This window comes from Trematosphaeria pertusa, assembly GCF_010094035.1.
Source record: "Trematosphaeria pertusa strain CBS 122368 unplaced genomic scaffold BU26scaffold_4, whole genome shotgun sequence".
In the NCBI taxonomy this organism is placed as follows: domain Eukaryota; kingdom Fungi; phylum Ascomycota; class Dothideomycetes; order Pleosporales; family Trematosphaeriaceae; genus Trematosphaeria; species Trematosphaeria pertusa.
Window position 1 is genome coordinate 2462723 of NW_022987215.1, and position 25112 is coordinate 2487834.

General features: G+C 54.6%; 10 protein-coding genes across 10 annotated transcripts; 3 read left to right on the plus strand and 7 right to left on the minus strand.

The window, feature by feature from the left end:
* The first annotated feature begins 200 nt into the window (after positions 1–200).
* Positions 201–2349, plus strand: BU26DRAFT_452979 (protein disulfide-isomerase). Its single transcript, XM_033824814.1, has 2 exons — positions 201–408; positions 471–2349. Exons 1-2 carry the CDS (start codon positions 285–287, stop codon positions 1922–1924), a joined length of 1578 nt encoding a protein of 525 aa, XP_033687603.1. The 5' UTR covers positions 201–284; the 3' UTR covers positions 1925–2349.
* Positions 2350–2815: 466 nt separating this feature from the next.
* On the minus strand, positions 2816–3868 carry BU26DRAFT_394231 (uncharacterized protein; the record flags this gene model as incomplete). The annotated part of the gene is made up of 4 exons (XM_033822732.1): positions 2816–2982; positions 3039–3106; positions 3156–3615; positions 3667–3868. Coding segments are annotated over 4 exons (897 nt in total), but the record flags the coding sequence as incomplete, so codon positions are not given.
* A 2192-nt stretch (positions 3869–6060) lies between these two features.
* Positions 6061–6504, minus strand: BU26DRAFT_503051 (uncharacterized protein; the record flags this gene model as incomplete). Its single annotated transcript, XM_033826676.1, has 2 exons — positions 6061–6412; positions 6458–6504. The coding sequence occupies 2 exons, from the start codon at positions 6502–6504 to the stop codon at positions 6061–6063; spliced, it is 399 nt and encodes a 132-aa protein (XP_033687605.1).
* Positions 6505–7146: 642 nt separating this feature from the next.
* BU26DRAFT_259804 (uncharacterized protein) lies at positions 7147–8402 on the minus strand. Its single transcript, XM_033821252.1, has 2 exons — positions 7886–8402; positions 7147–7835 (listed from the first exon to the last, which is right to left on the minus strand). Exons 1-2 carry the CDS (start codon positions 7930–7932, stop codon positions 7187–7189), a joined length of 696 nt encoding a protein of 231 aa, XP_033687606.1. The 5' UTR covers positions 7933–8402; the 3' UTR covers positions 7147–7186.
* Positions 8403–10108, minus strand: BU26DRAFT_259803 (uncharacterized protein). Its single transcript, XM_033821251.1, has 2 exons — positions 9686–10108; positions 8403–9500 (listed from the first exon to the last, which is right to left on the minus strand). Exons 1-2 carry the CDS (start codon positions 9823–9825, stop codon positions 8873–8875), a joined length of 768 nt encoding a protein of 255 aa, XP_033687607.1. The 5' UTR covers positions 9826–10108; the 3' UTR covers positions 8403–8872.
* A 190-nt stretch (positions 10109–10298) lies between these two features.
* On the minus strand, positions 10299–12504 carry BU26DRAFT_529623 (uncharacterized protein; the record flags this gene model as incomplete). The annotated part of the gene is made up of 4 exons (XM_033830909.1): positions 10299–11182; positions 11232–11642; positions 11692–12140; positions 12197–12504. The coding sequence occupies 4 exons, from the start codon at positions 12502–12504 to the stop codon at positions 10299–10301; spliced, it is 2052 nt and encodes a 683-aa protein (XP_033687608.1).
* A 1333-nt stretch (positions 12505–13837) lies between these two features.
* Positions 13838–15679, plus strand: BU26DRAFT_529624 (uncharacterized protein; the record flags this gene model as incomplete). The annotated part of the gene is made up of 3 exons (XM_033830910.1): positions 13838–14365; positions 14539–14804; positions 14920–15679. The coding sequence occupies 3 exons, from the start codon at positions 13838–13840 to the stop codon at positions 15677–15679; spliced, it is 1554 nt and encodes a 517-aa protein (XP_033687609.1).
* A 485-nt stretch (positions 15680–16164) lies between these two features.
* Positions 16165–19391, minus strand: BU26DRAFT_517202 (uncharacterized protein). Its single transcript, XM_033828515.1, has 2 exons — positions 18958–19391; positions 16165–18901 (listed from the first exon to the last, which is right to left on the minus strand). The coding sequence occupies exons 1-2, from the start codon at positions 19022–19024 to the stop codon at positions 16314–16316; spliced, it is 2655 nt and encodes an 884-aa protein (XP_033687610.1). The 5' UTR covers positions 19025–19391; the 3' UTR covers positions 16165–16313.
* Positions 19271–19820, plus strand: BU26DRAFT_452994 (uncharacterized protein; the record flags this gene model as incomplete). The annotated part of the gene is made up of 2 exons (XM_033824815.1): positions 19271–19640; positions 19717–19820. Coding segments are annotated over 2 exons (474 nt in total), but the record flags the coding sequence as incomplete, so codon positions are not given.
* Positions 19523–22076, minus strand: BU26DRAFT_480374 (S-adenosyl-L-methionine-dependent methyltransferase). The gene is made up of 2 exons (XM_033825703.1): positions 21729–22076; positions 19523–21664 (listed from the first exon to the last, which is right to left on the minus strand). The coding sequence occupies exons 1-2, from the start codon at positions 22006–22008 to the stop codon at positions 20019–20021; spliced, it is 1926 nt and encodes a 641-aa protein (XP_033687612.1). The 5' UTR covers positions 22009–22076; the 3' UTR covers positions 19523–20018.
* Between the last annotated feature and the right edge of the window lie 3036 nt (positions 22077–25112).

The window sequence follows — 25112 nt, forward strand, 5'->3', positions numbered from 1 at the left end:
ATTGCTAGTGAATTGTATAGGGCAACTGGAGCTCTACGTGTCCAGTCAAGAGGTGAAGTTGGAGCCGGGGGTCACCGCAGCCCCCGTGCTTGGCGGCTGAGCACCGCCTATTTTCTCCAAGTAGACACCTGTTCCCTTCCCCAGCACCAGCTCCCGCCACGGAACAGCCAGGAATAAAACCCCCTCCCTTCCCGCGACCGCACAAACTCTCCTCCACGCACGAGTCGAGGACAACCCCGAAGCCCTTCCTTTTCTCTCTCCTCAATCTTTTTTCCTCTTCCACAATGCGCTACAGCATCGCCCTCAGCGGCCTTCTGGCCTCCCTGGCCCTCGCCTCAGATGTCGCGGAGCTCAAGACGGACACGCTCCAGGGCTTCGTCGAGGAGCACGACCTCGCGCTGATAGAGTGTAAGTCTATCACTGCTCAATTGAGCTTGCTACTTGCGTTTCAAAGCTAACTCACCCCGCAGTCTTCGCGCCCTGGTGCGGCCACTGCAAGGCGCTCGCGCCCGAGTACGAGTCCGCCGCCACGACACTGAAGGAGAAGGAGATCCCGCTGGCCAAGGTCGACTGCACAGAGGAGCAGGAGCTGTGCCAGAAGTATGGCGTCGAGGGCTACCCAACCCTCAAGGTCTTCCGCGGCCCCGACAACATTTCGCCCTACACCGGCCAGCGGAAAGCAGACGCCATCGTCTCGTACATGACCAAGCAGGCCCTCCCCGCTGTCTCGGATATCAACAAGGACACTATCGAGGAGTTCAAGACCGCCGACAAGGTCGTCCTCGTCGCTTTCTTCGCTGCCGATGACAAGACCTCCAACGAGACGTTCACCTCTGTCGCCAACGGCCTCCGCGACAACTACCTCTTCGGTGCTACCAATGACGCCGAGCTCGCCGAGAAGGAGGGCGTCAAGCAGCCCGGTCTCGTCCTCTACAAGTCTTTCGATGATGGCAAGGACGTCTTCACCGAGAAGTTCGATAAGGAGGCTATCGAGTCGTTCGCCAAGGTTGCCTCGACTCCTCTGGTTGGCGAGGTCGGCCCGGAAACCTACAGCGGCTACATGGCTGCCGGCATCCCGCTTGCCTACATATTCGCCGAGACTCCCGAGGAGCGCGAGACGCTCGCCAAGGAGTTGAAGCCCCTCGCTCAGAAGCACAAGGGCATTATCAACTTCGCTACCATCGACGCCAAGGCTTTCGGCCAGCACGCGGGCAACCTGAACCTCGAGATCGGCAAGTTCCCCGCCTTCGCCATCCAGAAGACGGACAAGAACCAGAAGTTCCCCTACGACCAGGAGAAGAAGATCACCGAGAAGGACATTGGCGCTTTTGTCGATGACTTTGTCGCCGGCAAGGTCGAGCCTAGCATCAAGTCTGAGCCTATCCCCGAATCCAACGACGGCCCCGTCACAGTCGTCGTCGCTAAGACATACGACAAGCTCGTCATCGACAACGACAAGGACGTCCTCCTCGAGTTCTACGCCCCCTGGTGCGGTCACTGCAAGGCTCTTGCTCCCAAGTACGAGGAGCTCGGCGCCCTCTTCGCCTCGCCCGAGCTCTCCAAGCTCGTCACCGTCGCCAAGGTCGACGCCACCGCCAACGACGTGCCCGACGAGATCCAGGGCTTCCCCACCATCAAGCTCTTCCCAGCCGGCAAGAAGGACTCGCCCGTCGACTACCAGGGCGCCCGCACCGTCGAGGACCTCGCCAAGTTCATCACCGAGAACGGTTCGCACAAGGCTGAGGCTTCGTTCGAGAAGCCCCAGGAGGCTGAGCAGAGTGAGGGATCGATGCCCGAGCAGGCTGCCGCCGCTTCGGAGAAGGCCTCTGAGAAGGCTGAGGAGGTTACCGAGAGCGTTAAGTCGGCGGCTTCGGAGGCTACCGAGTCGGCCAAGAGCGCGACTGAGGAGCACGACGAATTGTAAATTAGCTTGGCTTGCTGCATCATGATACACCCCCGGTTTTCGTGTCTTCCTACCTCGTCTTCCGTCATCGCTCCATGGCTTCCATAGTTTCACGCAGCTATTGGGTTCGGGCCGGCTATCGCATGAGATAAGATAAAATGTTATGATACATGGACGCAAGATGCGGGGGAGGAGTCCTTTTCATTTACGGCTTGGTTTTGGTCCTTGATCAATGGTTATGGTAGCTCAAGTAGCTTTAACGGAGTTCGGGGGTTTGGACTTGTTCTGATTCGCTGTACCGTGTGCTCTGTGTGATGCTGTTGGCTGCTGGTTCTTTAGCCCGCATGGGCATGAACCAATATAAACGGGTGTGGTCGGTGTCATGCATTACCTACCACTTGTCGTCACCTATGGCGAGGCGTCTCTTATCCCTGGTAACTAACTGTACTGAGGAAGAGCAAAGCAAAGGACTGGTTGGTCCTTTTGACATGAGCTGAACAGCTACAGTGTCGACCTCAAAAAAGGGTTTGTTTTACTAGAGGAAGCCAATGTGCAGCATGCCTCGCGGCTCGTTTTCTTTCGCACAACCAAAAAGTCTCCGAATGAAAAGGGTATCAACTAGAATAACTAGACACGAAGTGCAACACCCCGCTTAAACTCATCCTGATCCGCCGCATTATACCTGTCTTCCTCCCCACTCATCCTCTCACTCTCCATCTCCACCGTCCTTGTAACCATAACCCTAATCCCGCCCTCACTATCCACCTTCTTATGCCCGAAGCCCTTCTCCACTTCCTCCGCGCCTGCCATCTCGACGTCCTTTCCATCACTCAGCTTGGTAAAGCCGCCGCTGGAACCCGACTTAAACGTCTCCATGTGGACGTCTTTCTGCGTGGGGTTGCCAGTCTTGTTGGTGTGCGTTGTACGGCCGAGGGCAGATTTCGTGTGCGTGATGAGCGATTGGAGACGGAGGGCTTTGGCGACCATGCGGAAGAGAGGTTTAAAGGACAGGGCGCAAGCGGCTAGAAGGTACATGCCAGGTTCTATGATTGTCCAGTTTACGAGGGCGGTGTTTGTGACTGGAGGCGTGGGCGTTAGCGAGCAGTATGGAGAGCAAGTGATAGGGAAGACGTACAGGTAATGTCCACAAGAGGGTCGGTGCGAGCGAAGACTACCGTGCGGATGATGGAAGCGATGATTCCGCTTGTTGCTGTTAGCCGGTTTCGCTTTAACTTGGGCACATAGAACTTACATGCTGCCGGTGAGGAAGATAAGCAGCAGTCCAATTCTCCTCCCTATCGAAACCTTTAAATCTAAAACCGTCCTAATTGGCAAGAACAGAACCGCAACGTCGGTCACAATGTTCGGCACACTGCTGCTGTATGCGAAGGCGATGACGTTGAAGCACTTTCCCCCAGGAATGGTCTTGTCCCAGTTATAAGCAAACGGCGTGCACTGGAAGCAAGAGGCAACTGTGAAGGAGAACCAGGTTGCGCCAACTGCAGCGACTAGAGTCCAGGCGGCATATCGTTCCAGCCTGTTGGTGAAGACTCGCAGGAACAAGAGGACCACGACAAGTTTTGGGAAGGCGACCGCGGCTGGGTGTAGGACTTCGTTAATCATGATCCCCTTGTAGTGTTCGGTGATTTTTCCGGGGTCAGTCATAAGGATGTAGTCCATATGACGACCTGTTCCCGCCTTCTTGACCATTACTATAATTGAGTTAGGTCTGCATTCACGTATCAAAGGATTCCACGACATACCAATACCCACAACGCACAAACCCATCTCCGCCAGCCAGGCGAAGGGTATAATTACATCTTCGGCTCCGAATCTCGTCTGGGTTAAGTATCGCGCCCAGTATCTCAGTCCAACAAAGAGCGTGCAGAAAATCATCATCAAAGACGCAGTCGCAATGATCGTAGGGCCGACGTCCTCGGCCAGGAACTCCGGGGAGTCTTGCGCCGCCAGCGAAGACATATTGAGCGAAAACGTAGCCATCGTGATTAAGTTAGGTAACGAACGTGAAGACTGCCAGAGCCTGAAGAGTCTAAATGACTACCAGAGTCTGGCTTCCAGAGCCGCACATAGAGAAATCGCAATAAAACGAGAGCGCGCGTACCGATGCAGGTTGCGGCGGCTCTCATCCAAATATGCGTAGGGGAGTTGCGGAGGGGTGGCAAGCCACGCAGATGCGCCAGGTCCATCCGTGTGCTCACAATGGCAGCATTGTGCAGCCTTCCGAAAACGTTCCCACAGGAAGTCAAAGAGCGATGCCCGCAGGGATGATGTGCATCCAGAATCCTGGGGGCCTGGGGTACGGATCCTGAAACGGGCGAGTTGTTGTACAAGCGAAAGGGTCACTGCTGATGCTAATACCGATCCCGTGTCACCAGCCTGACGTGCGGGTGCTGCTTCCGAGGATTGCCTGGCTATACATTTAGCTGTATTCCCCTTCATTCCTTTGACCTACCAGTCTCCTTCGACCTTTACTCCCCGCGTGTAGGACGCTATACGGTGCCAAACTTAGGTGGAATCTTCGCAGAACGTTCGAGGTGACGATCCAGCGGCGCTTTAGATTACGGGACAGCGATGAGGCAATTGGTTTGTATTGCGTATATCGCGATGCAAGGAAGATGGATGGGTTCGACACGGGAGTGAAGAAGAGAGACGTCTGAAAATGGAAAGGTCGCGACTGGCTCATGGCGCCTCACCAGGCAAGCGCAAGCCCAAAATCGCGGTACACTCCTGCCATAGCCACCACCAGAGACACCTCACTGTCTGAGGTGTGCCGTCCTAAGATAAGAGTCGTATGAGAACCCGAAAAACCAGCTTTCATGGCTTCTAGAAGGCCCTCGTCGCACATTCGCCTACTGTGTAGGTATAGAGCTCGAGCCATATCGAAAACGTAAGTTCCCGTCGGGACCCCTGCGGCGGGTCGGTAGTCGGTTCCTGTGCATGAACAGATCGAGCGGGCGGGCCTGGTTCTGCGACTGCTATGTTCCATCGAGGAGCTGACCTACCTAAACGCGTAGTCGTTCATGCGGGCGACAGGCCTCAAACGCGGCATTGCATAGGCGTGCCGAGGTGAAAAAAGGTCCTGGGGTAATTCGGCGAGCGCCCCGTGGTCCCGGACACGAAGTGCGATGGGTCTCTCGCCCTGCGCGGTTTCGATGGCGGTGCTGTAGTCACGGTAGGCTAAATGGGCTGTAGGCAGCCAGGATAACAATTGCAGGCAGAGAGATGCAGTGAGATTCCTTCTCCCCTCTAGCATGAGGCGGAGTTGATCATCCGCAAGGCCGCTTGGCATGTTGGCAACGTTGGCAACGAGTCCTTGGAAAGTCTTAGAGCAATGAAGCGTCTTTCGAGTAGTAATGTTGTTCCAAACGCTCCTGTTTGAACGAGTAGTACGTGGCCCTCTGTTTGCGCTCTTGACTCGCGGGAAAACATTCGGGGGTAATGGTCGTAATAGAAACATCGCGAGGAAAAAGAGGTCGTGAAGAGGGTGAGACGGTTGACGTTCGGAAGGCGTCACAGCCGGCCTCGGTTAGCGTGGACCTGTGCACGGGCCAAGTCTAGTCCAGCACCTCACCGATTTTGAACCTCTTCATGGATAGCTGCAGCCTCGTTCAAGATATCACATCGCGATAGCTGGGCGAGAAGATCATCATTTGCGTATTCCAAATGTTTTCGACTATTACGGACTGCACCTGCAGGCGGAGACCTTTTGAGGAAGCAAATTGCCGGAATTCCGCCTGGTACTTTCTACGCGCACCCAATCATCCTCCGTCCTATCGAAAATGCAGAACCCGCTCGATTGATGCATCCGGCTAGAGATTACGCTCGTTAGGTCCTCGCAAAAGTTGAGCATATCGAAGAAAGGCGCCAAGCTCAATTCGACTCCTTTTCATGATACAATTGACGCGCCTTCCGCCATGGCCCCTCCTGAGTGGGCATTTCACGCACTCAAACTATAGCCTTCATAGCGTCGACGAGGAACTCGTTCGGACAGTTTCAAACTCATCGTCCCAGATCTTTGTGGCCTCTGTGTAGCTAGCCATATGGGCACAGAAGTCTACCATGAGACGCCGCGCCGGTGAGCCGATTGTAGTGCCATCGTAGATGATAGTGACTGCTTCTCCGATAGGATACCACCCCTATTTGTCAGTGGCGTAGATCATGGTGTCAACAACAGCGTTCTTGAACTTAGTGTCCGTGAGCTCTTCGCCCAGTGTATAGAGCGCTGCTAGGAACACATGATCTGTGTACCGAAACCTGGTCGATGGGCGGGGAATAGTTCCCTTGTAAAACCAGTGCACGTAACTCTGGAAGATGTCTAGCGCGGATTCAACTTCGATGGCGTCGGGGTCGTCGCGAGAGCTCGCCCATTCTGGTTTTGTGGCTTTCTGGAAGAAGGCTGAGCTCGAGCATAGGAGAGCCTTGTGGACATTGATAATTTGCTTGTTGTCCCCTGATTTAATGATGATTTTGACGACTGGTCCCCAGAGACTATCACGGGTTAGCAATGATAACGGTACAGTGCTGTGAACGTACTCTGCAGCGTCGGAGTTGGGGATGCGGGTATCCCTCGGCTCAGACATTGCTGATGGTTCCGCTTGACTGTCTAGTTTCGCGGTGTGGGTGTTGATGTTGCAGTGGGAGTGGGAGTGTTGTTACTGTAGAAGAGGAGAGGAGAGCTCGTACTAAAGCGGAAGGCGCGACGCAAACGTGAATGCGGACGTCAACATCACTTCCAGCCACAAAGGTGGTAAAACATTCACACCATAACAAGCCGACGCTGTGCTTCCAGAAAGAAGCTCTCGAACGGTGTAGAAGTGGTTCACTAGCCGCGCCGTTGGTAGGACATACCACCGCTATCTTCTTGACCACATCCACCAAGAAGTCCTTCCCACACTGCTCGACATTGTCCCTCCACATTTGATCTCCATCATTTCGCACGCATAGAAGTGGGCCATGGGCATGCGATCACATGCGCAGAGCGAAGCAAACAAAGTGGCATTATGTCCTTCCAAATCGAGAAAGGTCGTGAAAAGGAACACTTAGATGGGTAAACTTAGCACTCTCAGTTCTGACTCCACAAATCGCATTTAGATTCCGAACAAAGCCTAGCTATGAAAGGAGAAACACGAACCATAAGTGTACTCCGGTCCAAGTCCATACAGGGGGGGTCCCGACTGCGTGATGTTCATTAGCTGGCGCACATGGCCAAACGCAATTCCTCCGCCCCCTTGATAGCTCGCCAGTGTCGTCTGCGAAGCAGACTTATTCATGATCTTTTCCCCCGTCTCGCGCATTTGCCTCAAGGTATTGCTGCTTGGAGGCTACCCACGGACGTTCCTCGTAAGACGGCTTCGGTCGTTTGAATAGCGCCGTAGCGACATCTACGAGGAACTCCTTAGGGCACTTCTCGATCCGCTTGGTCCAATAACCGAATTCAGTGAAAAAACCAATATATACATAAGCATCCACAGCCAGCTTCCGCAGCAGTGAAGATGTAGGTAAAGCCTCACAGATGAAGGAGACATCATCGCCACTCGGGAAGCATCGGGCGGATTGATCCTCCTGAGCGAAGATAGAAATCAAGGCTTCGATTACAGTGTTCTTGAACTCGATGTCCATGATTGCTTCCCCCAAGGCGTACGCGCGGACCAGTGTGGACACCTCTTCGTCTGATGCCTTCACGCCGATCGTCGTTGGCAACGTTTTGTAGTATATCCAATGGACGTAGAGCTTGAAGTCGGCAGGGTTGTCCTCGGCTAGGGTAATCAGGCCACTTTCCGCTCGAAGTGTGTCCCACTCTTGCTTTATGGCCTTCTGGAAGAAATCGGAGGTCGAGCAGAGCAGGCTTCGGTGTACATGGAAGATTTGACCAGATTCTCCTACGGAGATCTTGATAACATCGCTGGTTAAGCTAATGAGAGTCAGTCCCTACTGATGACTTGGTTCGAGGGAGTTACCTACGAATCAATCTTGCTGCCGGACACCGGGACGCGAGGGTCAGGTTCCATTGCGATTAATCTGCTGAGTCTTTTTGGGTTAGAGTTTGGCGGTTGCGATAAAGACGGGGGCTGAGCGGGACAGGAAGTGAAAGTGAAGTACGGGTTCGTCGAGCATGAATGGTGAAGTAGTGCGTGAAATGTTGGACGGACGAACGGCGTGACTCGTAGGGTCTCTTGAAAGTGGTCATAGCGTGGCAACTATGTTGGTGTGCAGGTGAGTCAAACCTCACGTGGCACGCCCGGAGCAACAAACCCGCCAATTCCGTATTCTTGAACGCGACATCGGGAAGTGTTTCTCCCAAGATGGTAACATCTCGCCAGTAAATTCCTTTTCCGCGGTGACGGAGCAGAACCAAATTATGTCGTAAGCGCAAGAGTATAGCACCAGTCGATGCACACGGCAAAGGCTTCGGTGCCATCCTCTGGTAGGGTGACAGCACTTGGGTTTTCGCGTATCTGCGCTCGTTCGGTCTTTGTGACACGCTGTGAAGAACGGTGACGTGTTGCAGAGTAGGACCTCGTGGATTGGAATACTGCGACGTAATAACCTCCAAACTTGTCAAGCGCCGAAGGTTTGGTGCGGGAAGCTCCCCCGCAACGGTTTTATGTAAGACATTCGGCCGGTGAAGTCTGACAAAGGAAGCAGCGAGAAATTCATACCGTGAACGTGAGCGGTGAAGGGAATGGGAAAGGGGCTTGCCTGAACTATCGTACCGCTCTCCTCATCCACGCCTTCGTCTATCCATACACGTCCCTAGCGTGCCTTGGCCCAATCACCAAGTGCTCGTGTCCATCCTATAATATCCGACTGTATCCAGGTTTTCGGCTCCCGTCCCGGCCGAGACTTCTCTTTTCCACATCCTCCGCCACTTCATTACGCCTTCGGGTCCGGCATTGTTTCTACGCTGCTCCTGCCCCACCCTGTGCCCCATACTTTCCATAACCCTCCTCATTTCTCATGATACTGCTCATGACTATTCTTCCACGGCCGACTCAAATTCTCCACACTCACCCTCACTCTGAGCAACTCCCTCACCACATTAGTCAAAAACTCCCTCGGCAAATCCGCATCCTTCTCGAGCCACTCCGCCTTGCCCCTGCAATACCAAATATCCACCAGCAGCTGGCGAATCGGGCTCTCCTCCCTCGTTCCCTCATAAATAATCCGAATCTCCTCGTTACTCGGGTAGTACCGTCTCGATGGCGGAATCCCCCGCGCGTACAGCACATACGCATCGGCAATCGCGTTCTTGAAATCCGTATCCAAGAGGCGTTCCCCGAGCACGTACGCATACGCCAGCGTGTGGTAGCGCTCCGTCGTGGAGTTGAGATCGCAGTCTTTGTCGGGTAGGATGGCAAGTTTGCCGCTGTAGACCCATGTGCGATACAGCGAGAAGGCGTCCGGGTCGTCCTCCGGTAATTCAATCACGCGGGGATCGGCGCGCATCGAGGACCATTCGGGCTTCATGCTATTGCGGAAAAACTCGGAACGGTCGCAGATGGCGTGCTCGTGCACTTTGAAGCTGACTTTGAGCTCGTCTTGGCCGACTGCTACTGTGATGAAGTCGCAGTCTAATCTATGCGTCCCATTAGCGCGGTGCATTGTGTAAGCTAATGCCGAAGATTGGAAGGCCGATTGTATAGAAGGTCGAGGTGGCTGGTAGACGTGTGTAAAGCAGAAGCAAGAATACCCGAACGGGATCTGGATTTCTGGAACTTCCTCTTCTACAGCTCCTGGCCCAACGTAGCCTCTGAAACTTACCTCAAAGCTTGCGAGACAGTACAGCGTCTATCGACAATAGTCGATGGTGTCTGCGTGTCGCCGGAGAATTCGAGCCTCTTTCTCTTCGCCGGCGGTCCGGGCCCGAAGCTCGACCCGAACGTCAACGTCAGATCGGCCATGACAGGTGTTAGGCCCTAAAACGTAGCTCTTGTATCCAGATCGTTGTTTACGCAGCGAGGGAAAGCCCCATGAGCGACTGCTTGGTCCTGTCGCGAGGGAAACCCGGTGTATTAAGCAGGTTGGCGCTTGTTCCGAGAGGCGATTTTGTTGGGGCACCTGGTAATGCGCGGCTTTTGACGGCAAGCTCGACTGAACTATTACTTTGGGTGAGATTTGCCAATAAACGCGACCATATTATCTTTGTGCTGAAAGGGTTCGCTCGACAGATTTGACGTTCAAGACGAACCGCGGAACACGACCGAAAGACCGAAATGGCGCTAGCGTTGATATTCTTAGCGCGGGCTGCTTATTCATCCGCATCGTACAGACATTCAGTGTAGGGAAAGGTGAAGTTAGTCCGTTGTGACTTAGGAATAGTCCTACGCTACGCTATATGCAGAAAAGTATGGCAAAAGTCTACACGCTCAATCGCTCATGGATATGCACTTTCCACTGCCTTCTCCTTCTCCTTCTCCTTCCCGCTGCGGTGAGAATACGGTTTCCGCAAAATATCCAAGCTGCTCCTACTTTGCTTTTTGCTTGAATCCCCGTCCTCCCGTTCGCTCTCGCTTTCGCGGTCTTTTTTCTTCTCTACCTTATGCATAGCCTCCTCAGTCAGGTCCTGCCTGTTCATGCGCTCTAGCACATCCTTCTTCCTCGTCCTCCGATCGCCAATCATGATCAGCAGGCCTGCGGTTGCATTACATGTAATCGAACAGCACAGAATTACAGTCGTGAGTGCGAAGGGCCGAACCTTGTAGTAGATGCCCCAGGTACAAGCGCCGAGGGAGATCTGGAGCAAGGAATGGCAGTCCAGGAGTACGACAATGGCGATTAGCAGGCGTAGTGGGAAAGCGTAATGCGTTTCTGTCTCATGCGGCTTATAAAAGGAGTGCGATTTGCAGAACTTTGATTCATGGTGTTCAAGCTTGGCCTGCTGTTTCGGCGTGAGAACGGTGAACTCCCACTGCTTCTCCGGGTCCTCAAGGTCAGAATCGCCGTTCCGTCCGGACATCGGGGCATTCCCGGTTGGTAAATCGTTATGATCGCGGAGTTCCGGCAGTAAATCTTTCTTCCGACGCGACCACGTATAGTGGTGGTAATGAGCGATATAGATCATGTGGTATGTGTCAATCGCGCGGAAGGGAGCAAGACCGTCACCAACGATGGCAAACAGGGCGACTAAAACACTGTCGATAATGTGGACGACGTAGATCTGCTTCCCGCCAACGTTGATCCAGCCGATCAGGAAGAGCACCCATGCGAGACCGAATAGGGTGATCAGAGTCGCATAGAGGGTGACTAAGAATCCCAAGGCTGCGAAGCCGTTAGATAGAGTGACTTAACATCAAAAAGGAATACTTACGTCGCTTGACATACTGCCCGAAACCCCTCATAGAACGCTTGAACTTGGATCTCCTCGAATGTAACATGTGACGGACGTGATCATTGAGCTCCTTCTTGTCTTCTTTGGTCCAGCCTTCCAGCGATGCACCGTGAGGAAGCACAGCGTATCGGCTATCGCTCATTCGCGAGTCAATGGTGGCTAGAGTGGCCATTGTACCGCCGGTCTGTGTCCGCGTCAACGTCGGCGCAGCCTCCGACTGAGCTTGTTGCGCGGGCGCCAAGATCGAATTGATCTCTTCCAAGCTCTGAACCTCGCTAGGTGGGCGCTGTATGTTGTAGGTAGGTCTGCGATTCACGAACCGACCCAGATTGGGCACGAAGAGGGAGTTTTGTATATTGGTAAGGGACGTCAGGGTTTGCACTTCGGGATCTGTGCAGGTCAGCCATTGATCTACTCCTTCTTCTCAGCATGCACATACCGAGGGTGTCGAGCACGTCAACCATGTTCGAAGAATACTGCATGGGCGGTTCCGCCGCTGCCGCTGGCATAGGCGCCTTCTCGCCTTCCTCATCCTTCTCCTTACCCTTCCAGAACGGCAGCCTTGTCTGAATAGCACTGCTGACCTTCCTCAACCGGCTAGGCTCTGGCCGTGGTGTATCTGATTCCGTGGTGCTCGTTGAACCCGTCGAGACAGGCTCTAACTGGCATTCCTCCTCCAAAGCCGGTAGGCGTGAAGTGCTTCCTGATAGTTGATGTGTGGACGCGTTCGGACTCAAGGCGACTTGTCGCAGCGCGCCCGCCGAGGGCACTCGTCTAATCCCGATACTGGACTGGCGAACGCCAGCAGAGGGGCGGCGTTGCGCAGGCGGTGGTGGTGCGTTAGGAGCCGAATTGCTCCTCGCCCGCCCTGGGGTCGGCACCTGGAGACTGCAAAGCGGTTGTCAGCTACTGTACCCTCTGTTTATGTCTGTACCTGGACATACCTCGACGACGCCTTTGAGCGACTGCCATTCTTGGGCGGGACAGGGACCGGCTTTCCCGCGTCTACAGACGACTGCAACGAGGTAGGAGGCTCGATGGCTGGCTGCGGTGCTGGGGTGTCGGCGAAGTCGCGCGCTGTCGTTCCAGGCTGAGGTCCTATGAAGCCTTCGTTGACTGCTCTCACGCTCGCGTTGTCTTCCGGAGGAAGCGCCGAGTGTGGAACCGAAAGCGAGGCGCTGCCGGAACCTCGCGATGCTTGTTCGGCAACCCTGTTGCGCGCAGACCTCGCCTTCACCTTCAGCTTGTCCATAACTGTGTCTCGAATCGCGGCGGTGGAGCGGGAGTCGAGTGTTCTGGGGCATGAAAGTGTTTCATGGGAAAAGATGGTCGCGTTGGTTTCCTTGCAGCTTCCAGGCCTTGTCGCGATCCCTGGAATAACAAATTGGCAGGGCTCGGCGATGACTTCACAGGCTAATGCGCTGACCAAGAAAGTCTAATCCAGTGACGAGCGCACCAACTTGTCTGCGCGGAAAATGGGAGCTGTCGTGATTTGAAAGCGCGGGGTAATGCTCAAAAGTGCAAGGCGATTGTCTTTCCAGTTCCTTTGAAAGAATCGTAGGCATTCTTCATGTGCACCTTCAGGAGCTGGGGATGATCGATCCCCTAGGCATCCCTGCGACGATCTTTCGCTTGTGAGCTCTGGCCACCCGTCTTTATCTGATCATCTTTCAGCTTTTCGCTTTTGGTTACGGCCGCTGGCATGTGTTGATCCTTGCCGGTGCCGGAACGTTGGCATTTCGAAGGAAGAGGAGCAAGCTCCAACAACGGCCTGTCCAGCCATCACGTCACGTTGAATGCATCCTCTCCCGAAGCCTACCATGTTCCGCGTAACCCCCCCTCGGCCTTTCCGACCCAATATTACGATGAAAGACGCCGGACGCTTGTCGTGTATTCTCGTCTGCTCGGGTGCTACAAGGACGGAGGAGATGCTTGTGATGCGGATATAACGTTCCCAGGTCGTTCGGATGTGAAAGGCTTGGTGGTGTTCTGGAGGTCAAGGTAGAGAGAGGTACACTATCGATAAGGTCTTGGCGCCTCCGATCGCGACTGCCCCGAAAAGTGGAAAGTGACAGGACGACTTTTCCAGCTCAGCTCTGCGCCCGGAGAGCTGGCCTCCCTTTCGGCCTCCCTTTCGGCCTCCCTTTCGGCCTCCCTTTCGGCCTCCCTTTCAAAACCACCAAGCACCAGGAAAAGGGTGTCGCAAAGACGACGCCACCCTTCTCATTGGCCAGGCGAGCGTCCGCCTGCCAAGCGCCGCACCCCAGCCCGCAGCCTAGTCTAGCCCCGCCCACACGGCACGGTGTCGGCGCTCGTCGCTGTGTCTTCTCAGAACGGTGCTCAGTTCTCAGCACGAAAGCCCCAGCACAAAAGCGCGAGTAAGTGCATCTAACTTCCATCATCCTCATCCTGAACAAGGCCATGTCCTCGCAGCCGCGCACACAATGCGTTGACGGCCTTCGGGCCGAGCCATCGCTGCGTGCGCGCCCCCGAAGACTTCATCTCACTTGCTACCATCATTCCCGTTTCTCGACGCTAACACGCAGAAATAGCTAATCGCAGACACTCTACCTCTACTGCCCGCTATGCCTGCAATGCTCGAGGATCCCACTGCGCCCGTCGTCTACCGCACTTCAGGCGACACGCCCTATCCTCCGCCCGGCGACCCTCTCCCTCCAGGCATTGCGCCGCGCCAAGTTACCTTGCGCGATCGAGTAACCGTCGCCACCATCGTACCCTTTTCGGCGCCGAACCAGGTACCCCTCACACTGCTTGCCTACCTGTGCGATCAGCTCGGTCGCGAGATCGAGAAGGGCGATACATACCCCATGGTCGACCCGCTGCCGCTCGAGAACTTCGGTCCGTACTGGTTCGGCGTCTTCGGCGCTATTATGCTGTTGGGTGAGATACACGACGGCAGAGAGATACATGAAATGGCGCGCCGCGGCTGCGATTGGGAGCGGGAGTGTCTGGGTAGCTTCTACATCAAGCCAAACTACCCGGGGCGGTCGAGCCACGTCTGCAACGGCGGCTTTTTGGTCACTGATGCGTCGCGAAACCGAGGCGTAGGCCGTCTGATGGGCGAGACGTACCTTGACTGGGCGCCGAAGCTTGTAAGTATTGATCTTGACGCTGCCAGCCCTGGCGGGACACCCTACCCGGCCCGCGTGGGCATTTGGCCTGTGGTTGGGAGTATGGGTTGGACCGTGCTATGTTTGCCCGTTCGGGTAATCCCACCGGATTTGGAGCGCACTCAATTTCATCGGTAAGAATCTAACGTTCATAGGGCTATACATATTCCGTCTTCAACCTCGTGTATGAGACAAACGTCGCTTCTTGCCGGATATGGGATGCACTTGGCTTTAAGCGCATAGGACGTGTCAAAGGCTGCGGCAATCTGAAGTCCTACCCCGGCGAGCTCGTCGATGCCATCATCTACGGTCGAGACCTCGGCCAAGACGATGATTTTGTCTCAGAAGAGCGCTTCGACAAGATCCGCTTCTATCTCAAGAATGGAAAGTACCCAAATGGAGCCGATCGAGCGGAGAAGAGGTACGTACTGCCTTTGTCCACTGAGGCCCTTTACGACCTGCTTGCCCTGTTCCATCCCTTCTTTCCCAGAGCCTCTCTGGCGAGGATATCTGCTGACATGTGCCCCCGTCTATAGCCGTCTACGCAGTGCAGCAACCCACTACAAGCTCTACCCCGCCACAGCTACTCAACCGGAGAAGCTGATGCTCAAAGGCAAAGAAGTGATATCAGATCCCCAGCGTCAATACGAGATCGCGCGAGATGTGCACCACAAGTCCCACGGTGGCATCAACAAGACCACGGCGTCAATCGCCGAAAACTACCACTGGGTCCGCATCAAGGAAACCGTCAGCCAGGTAATCCGCAACTGCCCTGAATGCAGCGAGATGAACAAGGGTCTCTCTGCACTTCGTGCCCAGCAATCGCGCTACATGCTGCAGCAGCAGCATCCAGGCTCACACCCTTCGACCCCCACGCCGGCTCAACAGCCATATCCTTCACCTCTCCAACAGCAAGAGCAGCATCCTCGTGCCCTCGACCGCGCAGACTCACCCAGCAATCAACTCCAAATAGAAGCCGCTCAGCACCAACCCCAGTTCCCAACCTTTCCGGCCCAACACAATAGCTACGACATGCCCGTCGACCCCGCGCTCATGGACGACGTGCACCAGACGATGAATCTCGAAGACCTCCCTCCCTCGCCGTTCTTGTCTGCGGGGAATAATCTGCCTATGCAAGGGATACCTAACCTAGATCTGCCCGCGTCGGATCTGCCGAACCCGGTCCCACGCATGAGCGGGGATAGCCAGATGTCGGGGACGGAGGAGCGCGCGCCGACTGCGAGGGAGGAGCTGCGGAGGAGGTTGACGAGAGCGGGATATGCGAGTCAGAAGTGAGAGGCCAACGTTGTGGATCGAATACCGAGCATCTGCTAATCGTACAATCGCCACCTTAGGGCATGGCGTTTAAAGTCATAGGGAGGTCATGTATGAACACGGGTGGTGCATTGGCGGCGGCGTGCTTTCTTCCACGATGCGAGCGAACCGGCGGTACTTTGTGATTTGCATTCTTGCTTGAGCAGCGTTAGGCGTGGGTAGTGTGTCTGACGCAGCCTCTTTTGCTTCAACTTGCAGGCTTTCCCTTGTCCAGCGGATATGTCAGGATAAGGTACGGTGATGATAAGATATCCTGTGGATCGAGTTACTACTCTGAAAAATAAAATCACAATATAGCCTTGATAATGCTCTGGACGGGCATGACGATATATACTCATACTCTGCTTGCCTCGATGACCGGTTCCTGCGCCATGAGAGTGCTTTCTACGGGCTAGCTATCGAGACGAGAAGCGTCAAACACACGGACTGGAGAGCCTGTCGCCGACGACGTATATTGCAGATAAAGTTCTACCACGGGGAAATGCTTTTAGATAAAATTGGCGTTACGTAGCCGAAACGCTTGGTTGGATATCATACAGTTTATACACGGAGGGGGGGCCGGGGCGCCCACTCTAACCACCGCCCCAATATAAAACTAGAATCTGAAGGACTGAGCGACATTTTTCTTTTCCCCATCAATCCGGTAAGCCGTCCATTGGGTGACAAGCGGCTTGTTCGCCTCCTTATTCGCCGTCTCCTTTCCCCAATCGGTCCACTGATTGTCATCCGCCTCCTTGCCAGACCCATTCATCCTTATCCTCTTCCACCGCGTGCCGTTCTGCCTACCGCTCGTCGCGGGAGGCCCTTCCCTCCTCGCCTCCTCGAGCTGCTGCATAGCCTTCTCACTATGCATGACATGCACGTTGAGACTCTGCTGCATCGCCTCCTCCATCTCCTCGTCGCTGCTTCTCGACTTTTCGTCCGGCTCCGAGGTGTCTCGGATTGGCTGGGGCATATGGACATCGTACTTGTACTGCGTCTTGAGGAAGTCAGCGATAGCCGCGTTTTCCTCATCCGTCCCTTTCCCGTAGAAGTTCTTGAGCTCCTTAGCAATGAGCATGGGGAGTATGTGCCCGTCGCGGAGCCGCTGTGGTCTATCGCGCGCCACCGGCGTCTTAGCTCTAGCTCCGTGGCGGAGACCCATTGCCGCAAGGAGATCTGCCGGTCCCCATTTAACCACGCGGAGGGGTGCTTTTTGCACAAGCTGCTTGACGCGCGACTCGAGGTCGCTCAACGACACACTGCGCGTGAAGTGGCGGTTCAGCATTTCTTGGACTGCAGAAAGGAGTGCATCGGGGTCCCGTTCGAAACGGTGCATGTACACAAGCTTGCCTATAAGGAACTCGACATCGACGCCTGAGACCATGGGATGTACGCCAACCCTTCGCAGGATCTCAATGGTGGGCAGAGAGATGTTCCTGCGAAACAAGAGTAGCTTATTGAATCCGAAGAAATCGATGATACGAGCAACGACAACGCGCGCTTCCTCCTGGTACACTTCGCTTGGACCTATATCGATATTGGGTGCAGCGAAAACAGCCGGAAAGACCTCGGTGATGATGCGGTCGCGTACACGTTTGATGTGCGCGATCCTCCGTGCCTTCGGACCCGGACCACCCACCTGTTTCTCAAGATCTTCGGGTGTCATCCTCCGGATATCGTTATATGTTCGCGTGCGGAGGAATTCGCGAAGACGGAACTCGAGTTGTTCTGTATCCTCGAGAGTGGCTGCAGTATAAACTCTGCGTATAGCCGGGGGTCTGGCTTTAGCTTCGAATGGAGCCACGAAGCCTTCATCTCGCAAGGGCTCCAGTATTTCGCTAGCAAGATAACCGGTGCAGGTAGGATGAACCCCTAGAGCGGAGAGCAAGATGATGAGATCCAAATCCAAGCAGCTGGCATCAATCCTAGCCAGCTTCCGCACACGCTCGACAATAGACTTTATAGCACCCGGGGTGAGGCGACCATAGAACTCATTCACTACGGGTGCGTCCTTTTCCCAGTCTCTTTGGAAGCCCGGCTCGAGTCCAAGATCAGCCCTGCATTCGGCGACCAGAAGCGCCATGTTGAAACCGAACGCACCACGGGGAATTAATAGGCTGCTATGCAGCTCGACTGCGGCATCTGTAAGGTCCATTTTGAGTAAATGGGGATTGCTCTTGATGTAAGACTTGAGCTGCTCTTTCATATCCTGTCTTTCCGCCTCTCCGTGAAACAGCGGATACTTCCAGTATATGCCCACCTCTTTAGCCTCATTTGCGGGCAAGACGCGATGAGAGCCAAGGTGCTGAAAGACCACGGCGCCGTCGTTCCTTTTGTACTTCCCGTCATGATACAGAATTGTAGACTCGAGTTCCGGGTTTTTCTCCAAACTGTTGATTCTTGCAACAAGAATAATGTGATCGGCCACTGTCATCTCTTGCGTCATCTCGCACTCCATCGCCGCTACCACGGCGGTATCTTGGATCTGGGGTGCCATGGAGTCGGTCGCATTTGATATGTCCCGTCTTGGAGGCAAATGCACACGTACTTCCTGACGCCGGATCTTGAAGTTCTCTGTAGTGTTCGCCAGAGTAAATACTTCTGCTATCCTGCCACCCCTCTTCTGGCCTTCTAGGAAGTGGACGCGGAAGAGGCCGTGGGCAGCCCGGATAGCATCCAACGTTCTCGATGGGTATCGGATATTGAACGATACGGTAGGCGGGTCCAGTGTGACGGTGTTGAAGGAGGAGATGGCACTGCCAAGGGGAATGGGCTGTCCGTCTTCGCGAGCGGCAGCTGTGATAACGACGACAGAGCTAGGGACATGGCGCATGACATGGCGCACCCCGTCGCGCAACGCATTCGTGTGCATGCCTTCCAGCGAGAAGCCGGCTGTCGATATCTCGTCTTCATTCACGCTTTCCTCTTCGTGCTGAAGCTGCTCTTGCTTGAGCTCTTCCTCTGGCTGGCTGGCAGAGCTCTCTAATCGGCCTGCCTCGGATTCGTCCACCCGAGAATGGGTACGCCTCAATGTATCCTCTGCAGCTACCTGTATCTCCTCATCATTCGTATGTGTTGCAGCCCCTTCAATCTGGCGGTACGGTCTCGTCGCAAGATAGCCTCGGGAGCTTTGCAGGTCAAGACGACGCCCAAAGCCATTCTGACGATAACGGAGAACCTCGCTACATGGTACCGGTCGCTCTAAGCACAGTAGGTCAGCTACTGATGATCCATCAAGGAGCGGTACAGAATCTTACGCGTATAGCAGCTCCAGCGATAGAAGGCGGAGAAGAAGCGGGCGGCTGGGCGCCGGCTGAGCGCCATTGAGCTTGTAGACGCAGCAGAATCTATTGCCGTATCATGTGGGACAAAGTACCGCTCGATCGAATCCAAGAGAGACGATAGTCGAAGCAAAAGATGGGATTGACGCTTGGTGTCAACCCGCATCCATTTCCCGTCCCCGGTCGAAAAAAAGTTCTGCCGAAGATCTGCCGGGCGCACCTCTCCCATCTCATCACCTCCACCCTTCGATATCTTCTCCCCCAGCCCAACACGCTCTTATACCGCCCGATGGCAACCCCAATTCCCTCCTCCAGCGCCCTGCGCGTCCTGCGGCGTTCTATTCACTCCCCCACACCCGTCATTTCCCGCCACGCAGCTCGATCGCAAGTCCGGCACGCAACCCTTCTCCGGCGCCCTAAACGGCCCTACACCTTCACACAGCTCGTCACGCTCTCCGACGGCAGCACCTTTTTGCACCGCACGACGTCGCCCGCCCCGATATACAAGTCTACGAAGGACACAAGGAATACGCCGCTGTGGAATCCGAGTAGCCAGAAGCTATTGAATGTGGAGGAGGATGAGGCGGGGAAATTGGCGGGCTTTAGAGCCAAGTTCGGGCGCGGATGGGATGCTGAGCAGGTATGTTGTTTCCCGACTGGTGGCGGTTAAGGACATAAGCTTTGCGTAGGGCAATTGAGCTTGCATGCCTGACACTTTGGTATAGGGCAAAGGAGCGAAGTCAGATCATCTGATGGATCTTATAAGTGGCCAAGGCTCAGGCCAGGGGAAAGCTGCACCCGCAGGATCGAAGCCAGAACCAGCGAAAGGAGCGCCAGCGGCTGCGAAGAAGAAGTGAGGAAGGTAGGACGGGACGGGTGCCGATGGGACTGGCTGGTTATGCATTGCAGGCGCAACTACACCGCGTGTTACAATAGTGTACAATATCCATCCGCAATGGAAGAATTCCGACCGTAAAGACGGCGAATTGCTATCTCGAGTATCCTCGCAGACGTCTTCGTAACCCTCCAGCGCCGCATCATGTCGGGGGTTTCCCGAACCTCAACCGGAAATACCTGGTGTGATCCGAGTTCGGCGACCTAAAAGGCCACTCCTTATACGCAGCGCAAAGTTCAACCACCATCTCCGGAGTCAGCATCCTCACCCTCAAGTTCTTCATTTCAAGTCTGCCCCCCTTCGCCGGATCCTTCAGGCTCGGCGCATTCGCGATGATCTCTGAAGCCCCAGGCTGCATGTTCTCCAAAGCCGAGACGACCGACCCAGTGCTGCTGTGCTGGAAGAGCCCGTATAGAAAGTCCTGCACCCATTCGAACCAGTCGGCTGTGCGGCCTTCAATTGCAGGTCGCGGCTCGCAGTCGACGAGCGAGACACGGTTTGCGGGGAACACTTCGTCTGGCTGCATGACAAGTGGTTCAAACGGGCGCGCGTCCCATTGGAGGCGCGGCACTGGCGAGTATAGGGTTTGCCGGTCGTCCAGATCCGAGTATACCGCAGATTTGAGGTTTTTTGGTATCTTGCCGACGGCGGCGGCGAAGTCGTCTTCCAAACTCTGTAACTTCTTGAGCGCAGCTTCTTTATCCGCGCCGTCCTGCATGCCAAGAATTTTGCACTCGGCATGGTAGATCTCCTCGCCGATATCAGCGGCTCGCTCAATCTGCTGTTTCTGACGGGTTTGTTGACTGATGCTTGCTCGTATGATGTTGGCTTGTTTGCCCTCTTGTGAGACTCTCTTGTGATTTCCTTTCACCGAGAGATTATCCATCCGATACATTTTCGGGTTCTCTTTCAAGACCATGTCCACCTTGTAGCTGTCAATGGCTGCCTGCGAACTGAGTCCCACCGTAGACTTTCCGGCCATTTCCTGCTCTTTCAAGTATTGATACATGTCAGCCGATTTCATGACGCGCTTGCCCTGCGTCATCCGCTCTACATCCTCGGCGAAGTCGTGCACGTTTTCGCGTCGGTGTGCCGGGAGCTCCATGCCTTTCTCCTTTCCCGCCCTCATGGCTCGTATAATGCTTTCGAGCTCATACTGGGGTTCGCGCCCAACAGATACTTTTCCAGCTAAGCGCGGTTCGTGGCCGGCCGCTACAACCTCCGTCATCTTCGCTAATGTGTCCATGTAAAAGCTGGCTTTGTTGTGCTGGTTCATCGACCTAGGGAGGATACCCTTGAAATCGTTATGGTCCATCCAAAGAAGCATCCGCACGGGGCCAAATGCATGAAAGCCATCATTCTGCACAGCCATCTTGGTGAACTGTATGAAGAGTTGCTTAGCCATAGAGTCGAAGGCGATACCCGGGAGTTTCGGATCCCACATTAGCGAGCCCGTGACCAAGAGCAAGGTATTCTGTTGCCGCGAAGAAGGGTCCTCGGGACGCACTCGCTTCTGGTCCGGAAACGCTCCACCGTCTATCAGGGATCTGATCGTCTCGAAGTCGCCTATGTTCCCCGTGTGCAACCTGTACTTCGACCCCGGCTTCTCCAATAGCGGCTTGAGGTATTCGTCAAACTTCGCGGCCGATGGTTCAAGGAGGACATGGCTCCGTGGCTGCAGGAACTCGTGGATCTTCTGTGACCAGAGACCGACGCCGGGATGCACGTCGAGGATGTCGCATCCTTTGTGCTTTTCTAGCGTGGGGCCGATGTATTTCAGGATATCATCTAGTGAGAGACGAGTCAGAGTCAGAAACCATGCCTTCTGTGTAAACCCCAGGATTCAACGTACCGCATAGGCTTGGACTTACAATCTGCGATCTATAATAGGCATGCCCTTTCGTGCTTTGGAGGGAATCCAACGCCGGCTCAGGATTCTTGCTCAACTGCGCCGATAACGGGTACTTGCTGGTACCTCCCAGCTTCGCCGGATTCAACTGGGTCCCGCTCAGCGCCTTGGACGGTCTTCCGCCTCGCTTTGTAGCGTAGTTTCGAGGTGAAGTCTGCCATTGAGCCGTTGCGCAGCGTTGGCAGAGATGTCGCGGTAGGACGGAACGTATGCGGCCTCTCATCAGAAATGGAAGAGGGTCGATAGACCAAGGCGAGGGAGAATGTCGGCTTTTGCCGCGTGGAAGGCCTCTCACGACTTTGTGAAGCTTAAGCCCGGGCTTCTGAGTGCTAGGCTCAACATAGCCTGGCGTGCCAAGATCCCAAAAGGGACCTCGGGAACCACCGGTTTCGCGAGCCGGACGCTAACGCTCCTCAATCCTCCTGGCTCGACTGCATCTGAGGAGGTGGCCAGATCGAGCATTCTGAGTGACGTTGCATTCGAAGATTGAACATCATGTGGGCGATGATGAAGGCCGGAACCTCCCGCTGCGTGCTGCCTCGAGTGGGACATGCAAAGGGCCGGCATTAGCCTCTATCGAAAATCGGGGCATGCAGTTCCCGGATGAAATCAAAGAGTACAGCATTCCAGAACAAAGGGTCTTAGTGATTATGTCCACGAACTACCAATCCACTATGTGAACTCTCCCTGAGTCAGATAAACGTTCCTATACCATGAGCTCCGCTTGGCTTCTCTTCGATCGAACCGCTCGATAACGAATTCGGTCGGTCGAAGATACTGACGCCGGACACCGCGGGAAGGCGGGAGCTCGTCGTCTAGCATGTGTGTGTGATACGCTCAAAAATCTGAGCGTCAGCACAGACCCCCTTGCACGAGGGTACGGGTAGGAGTACGCATCATGGGGAGACGAGCCACAATAGAGTAGGAAACTTTCTGTCGGAGCGGAAGGGCAGCGTGACGAGGGCCCTTCGGATATGCTGAACGGCAAACTGGATGGCGTGCATTGATCCAGGACTCTGCGAGAATGGGTGGGATACCGAGAAACAAGTGGGCTTGAAGTAAGCGGTATCTCCCAGATAGCCAGCCATAAATGGGATATCGCAAGGGAAATAATGCCGAGCCAAACTGAAACCAAGGCTACTTGCGGTCGCTCGTGCTCGCCAGGACCCCGCATCCTGTGCATTAACATGAAGCCTGGTAAGAAATGGAAGGGGACACTTATAAAGAAAGGAAGGGCCGCAGCTACGCGCACGACCCTGCGAGGCATCAGCAGGTACACCTGGAGTCACTCGGAAGGCACTTAGCAGATCGGATCTATCCTGTTGGCCGTCAAAGATCGTGCACTGATGCTCCGGATCCTGTGTATTAACATAAAGCTTATCAAAAAGGGAATGGGGACACTTATAAAAAAAGGGGGGGAGTGCTTGAGTCTGCTCCTGCGAATGCGTCAGCGGCGAAAGGTGAACGGGGAAAGGGATACTTAGCCAATTCAGAGACAGGAATGAGGTATTGCCGATACATTGGATTCCTGCAAGTTTATCAGCACCACGAGCTCAGGGGAGGTGACTGGGGACTTAGCCGGTCTGAACCATGCTCTACCTCTCGTACGCAGCCACATTGTGAAAAGGTGAGCACGTACAAAAGAAGACTGAGAGGGAGACTCAGCCAGTTTTGCACTCGTGCTCGGACACAGACAATCTTCGCACGGCACTAGAGTCGTTAGTGAGGAAAATACTCTGGGGAAAGAGGATACTTAGCAGATTGATGTCCGTCTTCGTAGGTATACCCTGACGAACCTGCGATAGTGTAAGCATCGACAAAACAGACTGAGGAGGAGCACTCAGCCAGTTCTGCATTTCACTTCAGGCATTAAAGTCCTTCATGATCCTGGAATGTCAGCGGGGCCCAGAGACAGGGAATGGGGTTACTTAGCCGTATAATCTACGCGGGTATGCCGTTAGAGGTATACGTGAAGGCAATGGATCCTGCGAGAGTGTCAGCAAATAAGACAAATCAAAAGGAGGAAATACTTAGCCGATTGGTGTGCTCGTATATACAAAATCCTGTAGAACGTTAGCATGTGACTCAGATACAGAGGGAAGGGGAATACTTAGCCGGTTGATCTAAGGCCTAAGCCGTGTGTCGACCCGAACCGTTCGGCTCGTCGTCGTCTCGGTCGTCGTCGGTCTCGCAGCCGCTGTTGTATGACTCAATAGAGCCTCTTCGCCGCACTGCTCGTCCGTTGTCGACCTCGACTCCGACTCGCATCGAACCGTTCGGTGTCATCGAGCCTGTGTACCTTAGTAGCAACCAACAGCAAAGTATAAGAAGTAAAAAGTAAATATAAATGCCACAAGGGGCATAAATCAAAACCCAAAAAGAAAAACAAAAGAAACAAAGAAAAAAGCATTGAAAAAAGAAAACCCAACCCAAAACAAAAGAAAACCTCCCTTCCCGCTTCGAATGCGGCGTCGCACGGCTTCGTCGTCTCGGTCGTTGTCGCTCACCCGACTCGAACCGTGACTCCGTTACCGTCCGACTCCGATCGAACCGTCTCGTCTCGTCTCGCAGTCGTTGTCAGTCTCGCGGCCGCTGTTGTATGACCCAATAGAGCCTCTTCGCCGCACCGCTTGACCGACATCGTCCGCTCGACTCGACTCGCATCGACACCGATTCGACTCGACTCGACTCGATCCGTCCAAGAGCAGGCACGCAGCGAGATCCCCGCTCTACTCACAGGCCGCCACCCGGAGGAGCATACCGTCGCTATTGCGGCCGCCGTGGAGGGTTTTGATTTCCCAGGACCCCTGACCTCACTGGGGAGTGTTTTAGGACGAACACCCAACCATAGCAGACTCGCAGCTGAGGCCCTTTCTCGCTCAACCGGCCGCCACCGGGAGGAGCATAACCGTTACTGGGTCGCTTTGAAGTGCAGGTTTTTGTTTACCCAGGACACCATGCACACTGGGGAGTGTTTTGACTGGCTAACACACAACCACAAAAAGTATGCAGACACCGGTTAGGTCTTCGCTCATCTGCCGCCACAGAAGGAGCTACCGTCACCAGGCCGCTGATGGAGGCTTTTGTTTTCCCAGGACACCTTGCCGCACTGGGGAGCGTTTTTGGCTAACACACAACCACAAAAGCTGACTCGCGGTTGAGGCCTTTGCTGCACTTCGGAAATTGACAAGTGAAGGAGCGCGCCGTCGCCGGGTCGCATAAACACAGGCTTTTGTTTACCCAGGACACCGTGTACACTGGGGAGCGTTTTGATATGGCTAACACACAACCATGAAGAAGTGGAGGCTTTTGGTTACCCAGGACACC

Coding starts and splice junctions, on each gene's coding strand:
- BU26DRAFT_480374 (XM_033825703.1), bottom strand. CDS start 22,008: ATGAGAGGCCGCATACGTTCCGTCCTACCGCGACATCTCTGCCAACGC. Junction 21,665..21,728: donor TGTAAGTCCAAGCCTATGCG/GTACGTTGAATC, acceptor GTCTCTCACTAG/ATGATATCCTGAAATACATC.
- BU26DRAFT_259804 (XM_033821252.1), bottom strand. CDS start 7,932: ATGGAACCTGACCCTCGCGTCCCGGTGTCCGGCAGCAAGATTGATTC. Junction 7,836..7,885: donor TCCGGCAGCAAGATTGATTC/GTAGGTAACTCC, acceptor GACTCTCATTAG/CTTAACCAGCGATGTTATCA.
- BU26DRAFT_259803 (XM_033821251.1), bottom strand. CDS start 9,825: ATGGCCGATCTGACGTTGACGTTCGGGTCGAGCTTCGGGCCCGGACCG. Junction 9,501..9,685: donor ACTGTCTCGCAAGCTTTGAG/GTAAGTTTCAGA, acceptor TGGGACGCATAG/ATTAGACTGCGACTTCATCA.
- BU26DRAFT_452979 (XM_033824814.1), top strand. CDS start 285: ATGCGCTACAGCATCGCCCTCAGCGGCCTTCTGGCCTCCCTGGCCCTC. Junction 409..470: donor CGACCTCGCGCTGATAGAGT/GTAAGTCTATCA, acceptor CTCACCCCGCAG/TCTTCGCGCCCTGGTGCGGC.
- BU26DRAFT_517202 (XM_033828515.1), bottom strand. CDS start 19,024: ATGGCGCTCAGCCGGCGCCCAGCCGCCCGCTTCTTCTCCGCCTTCTAT. Junction 18,902..18,957: donor TCGCTGGAGCTGCTATACGC/GTAAGATTCTGT, acceptor TACTGTGCTTAG/AGCGACCGGTACCATGTAGC.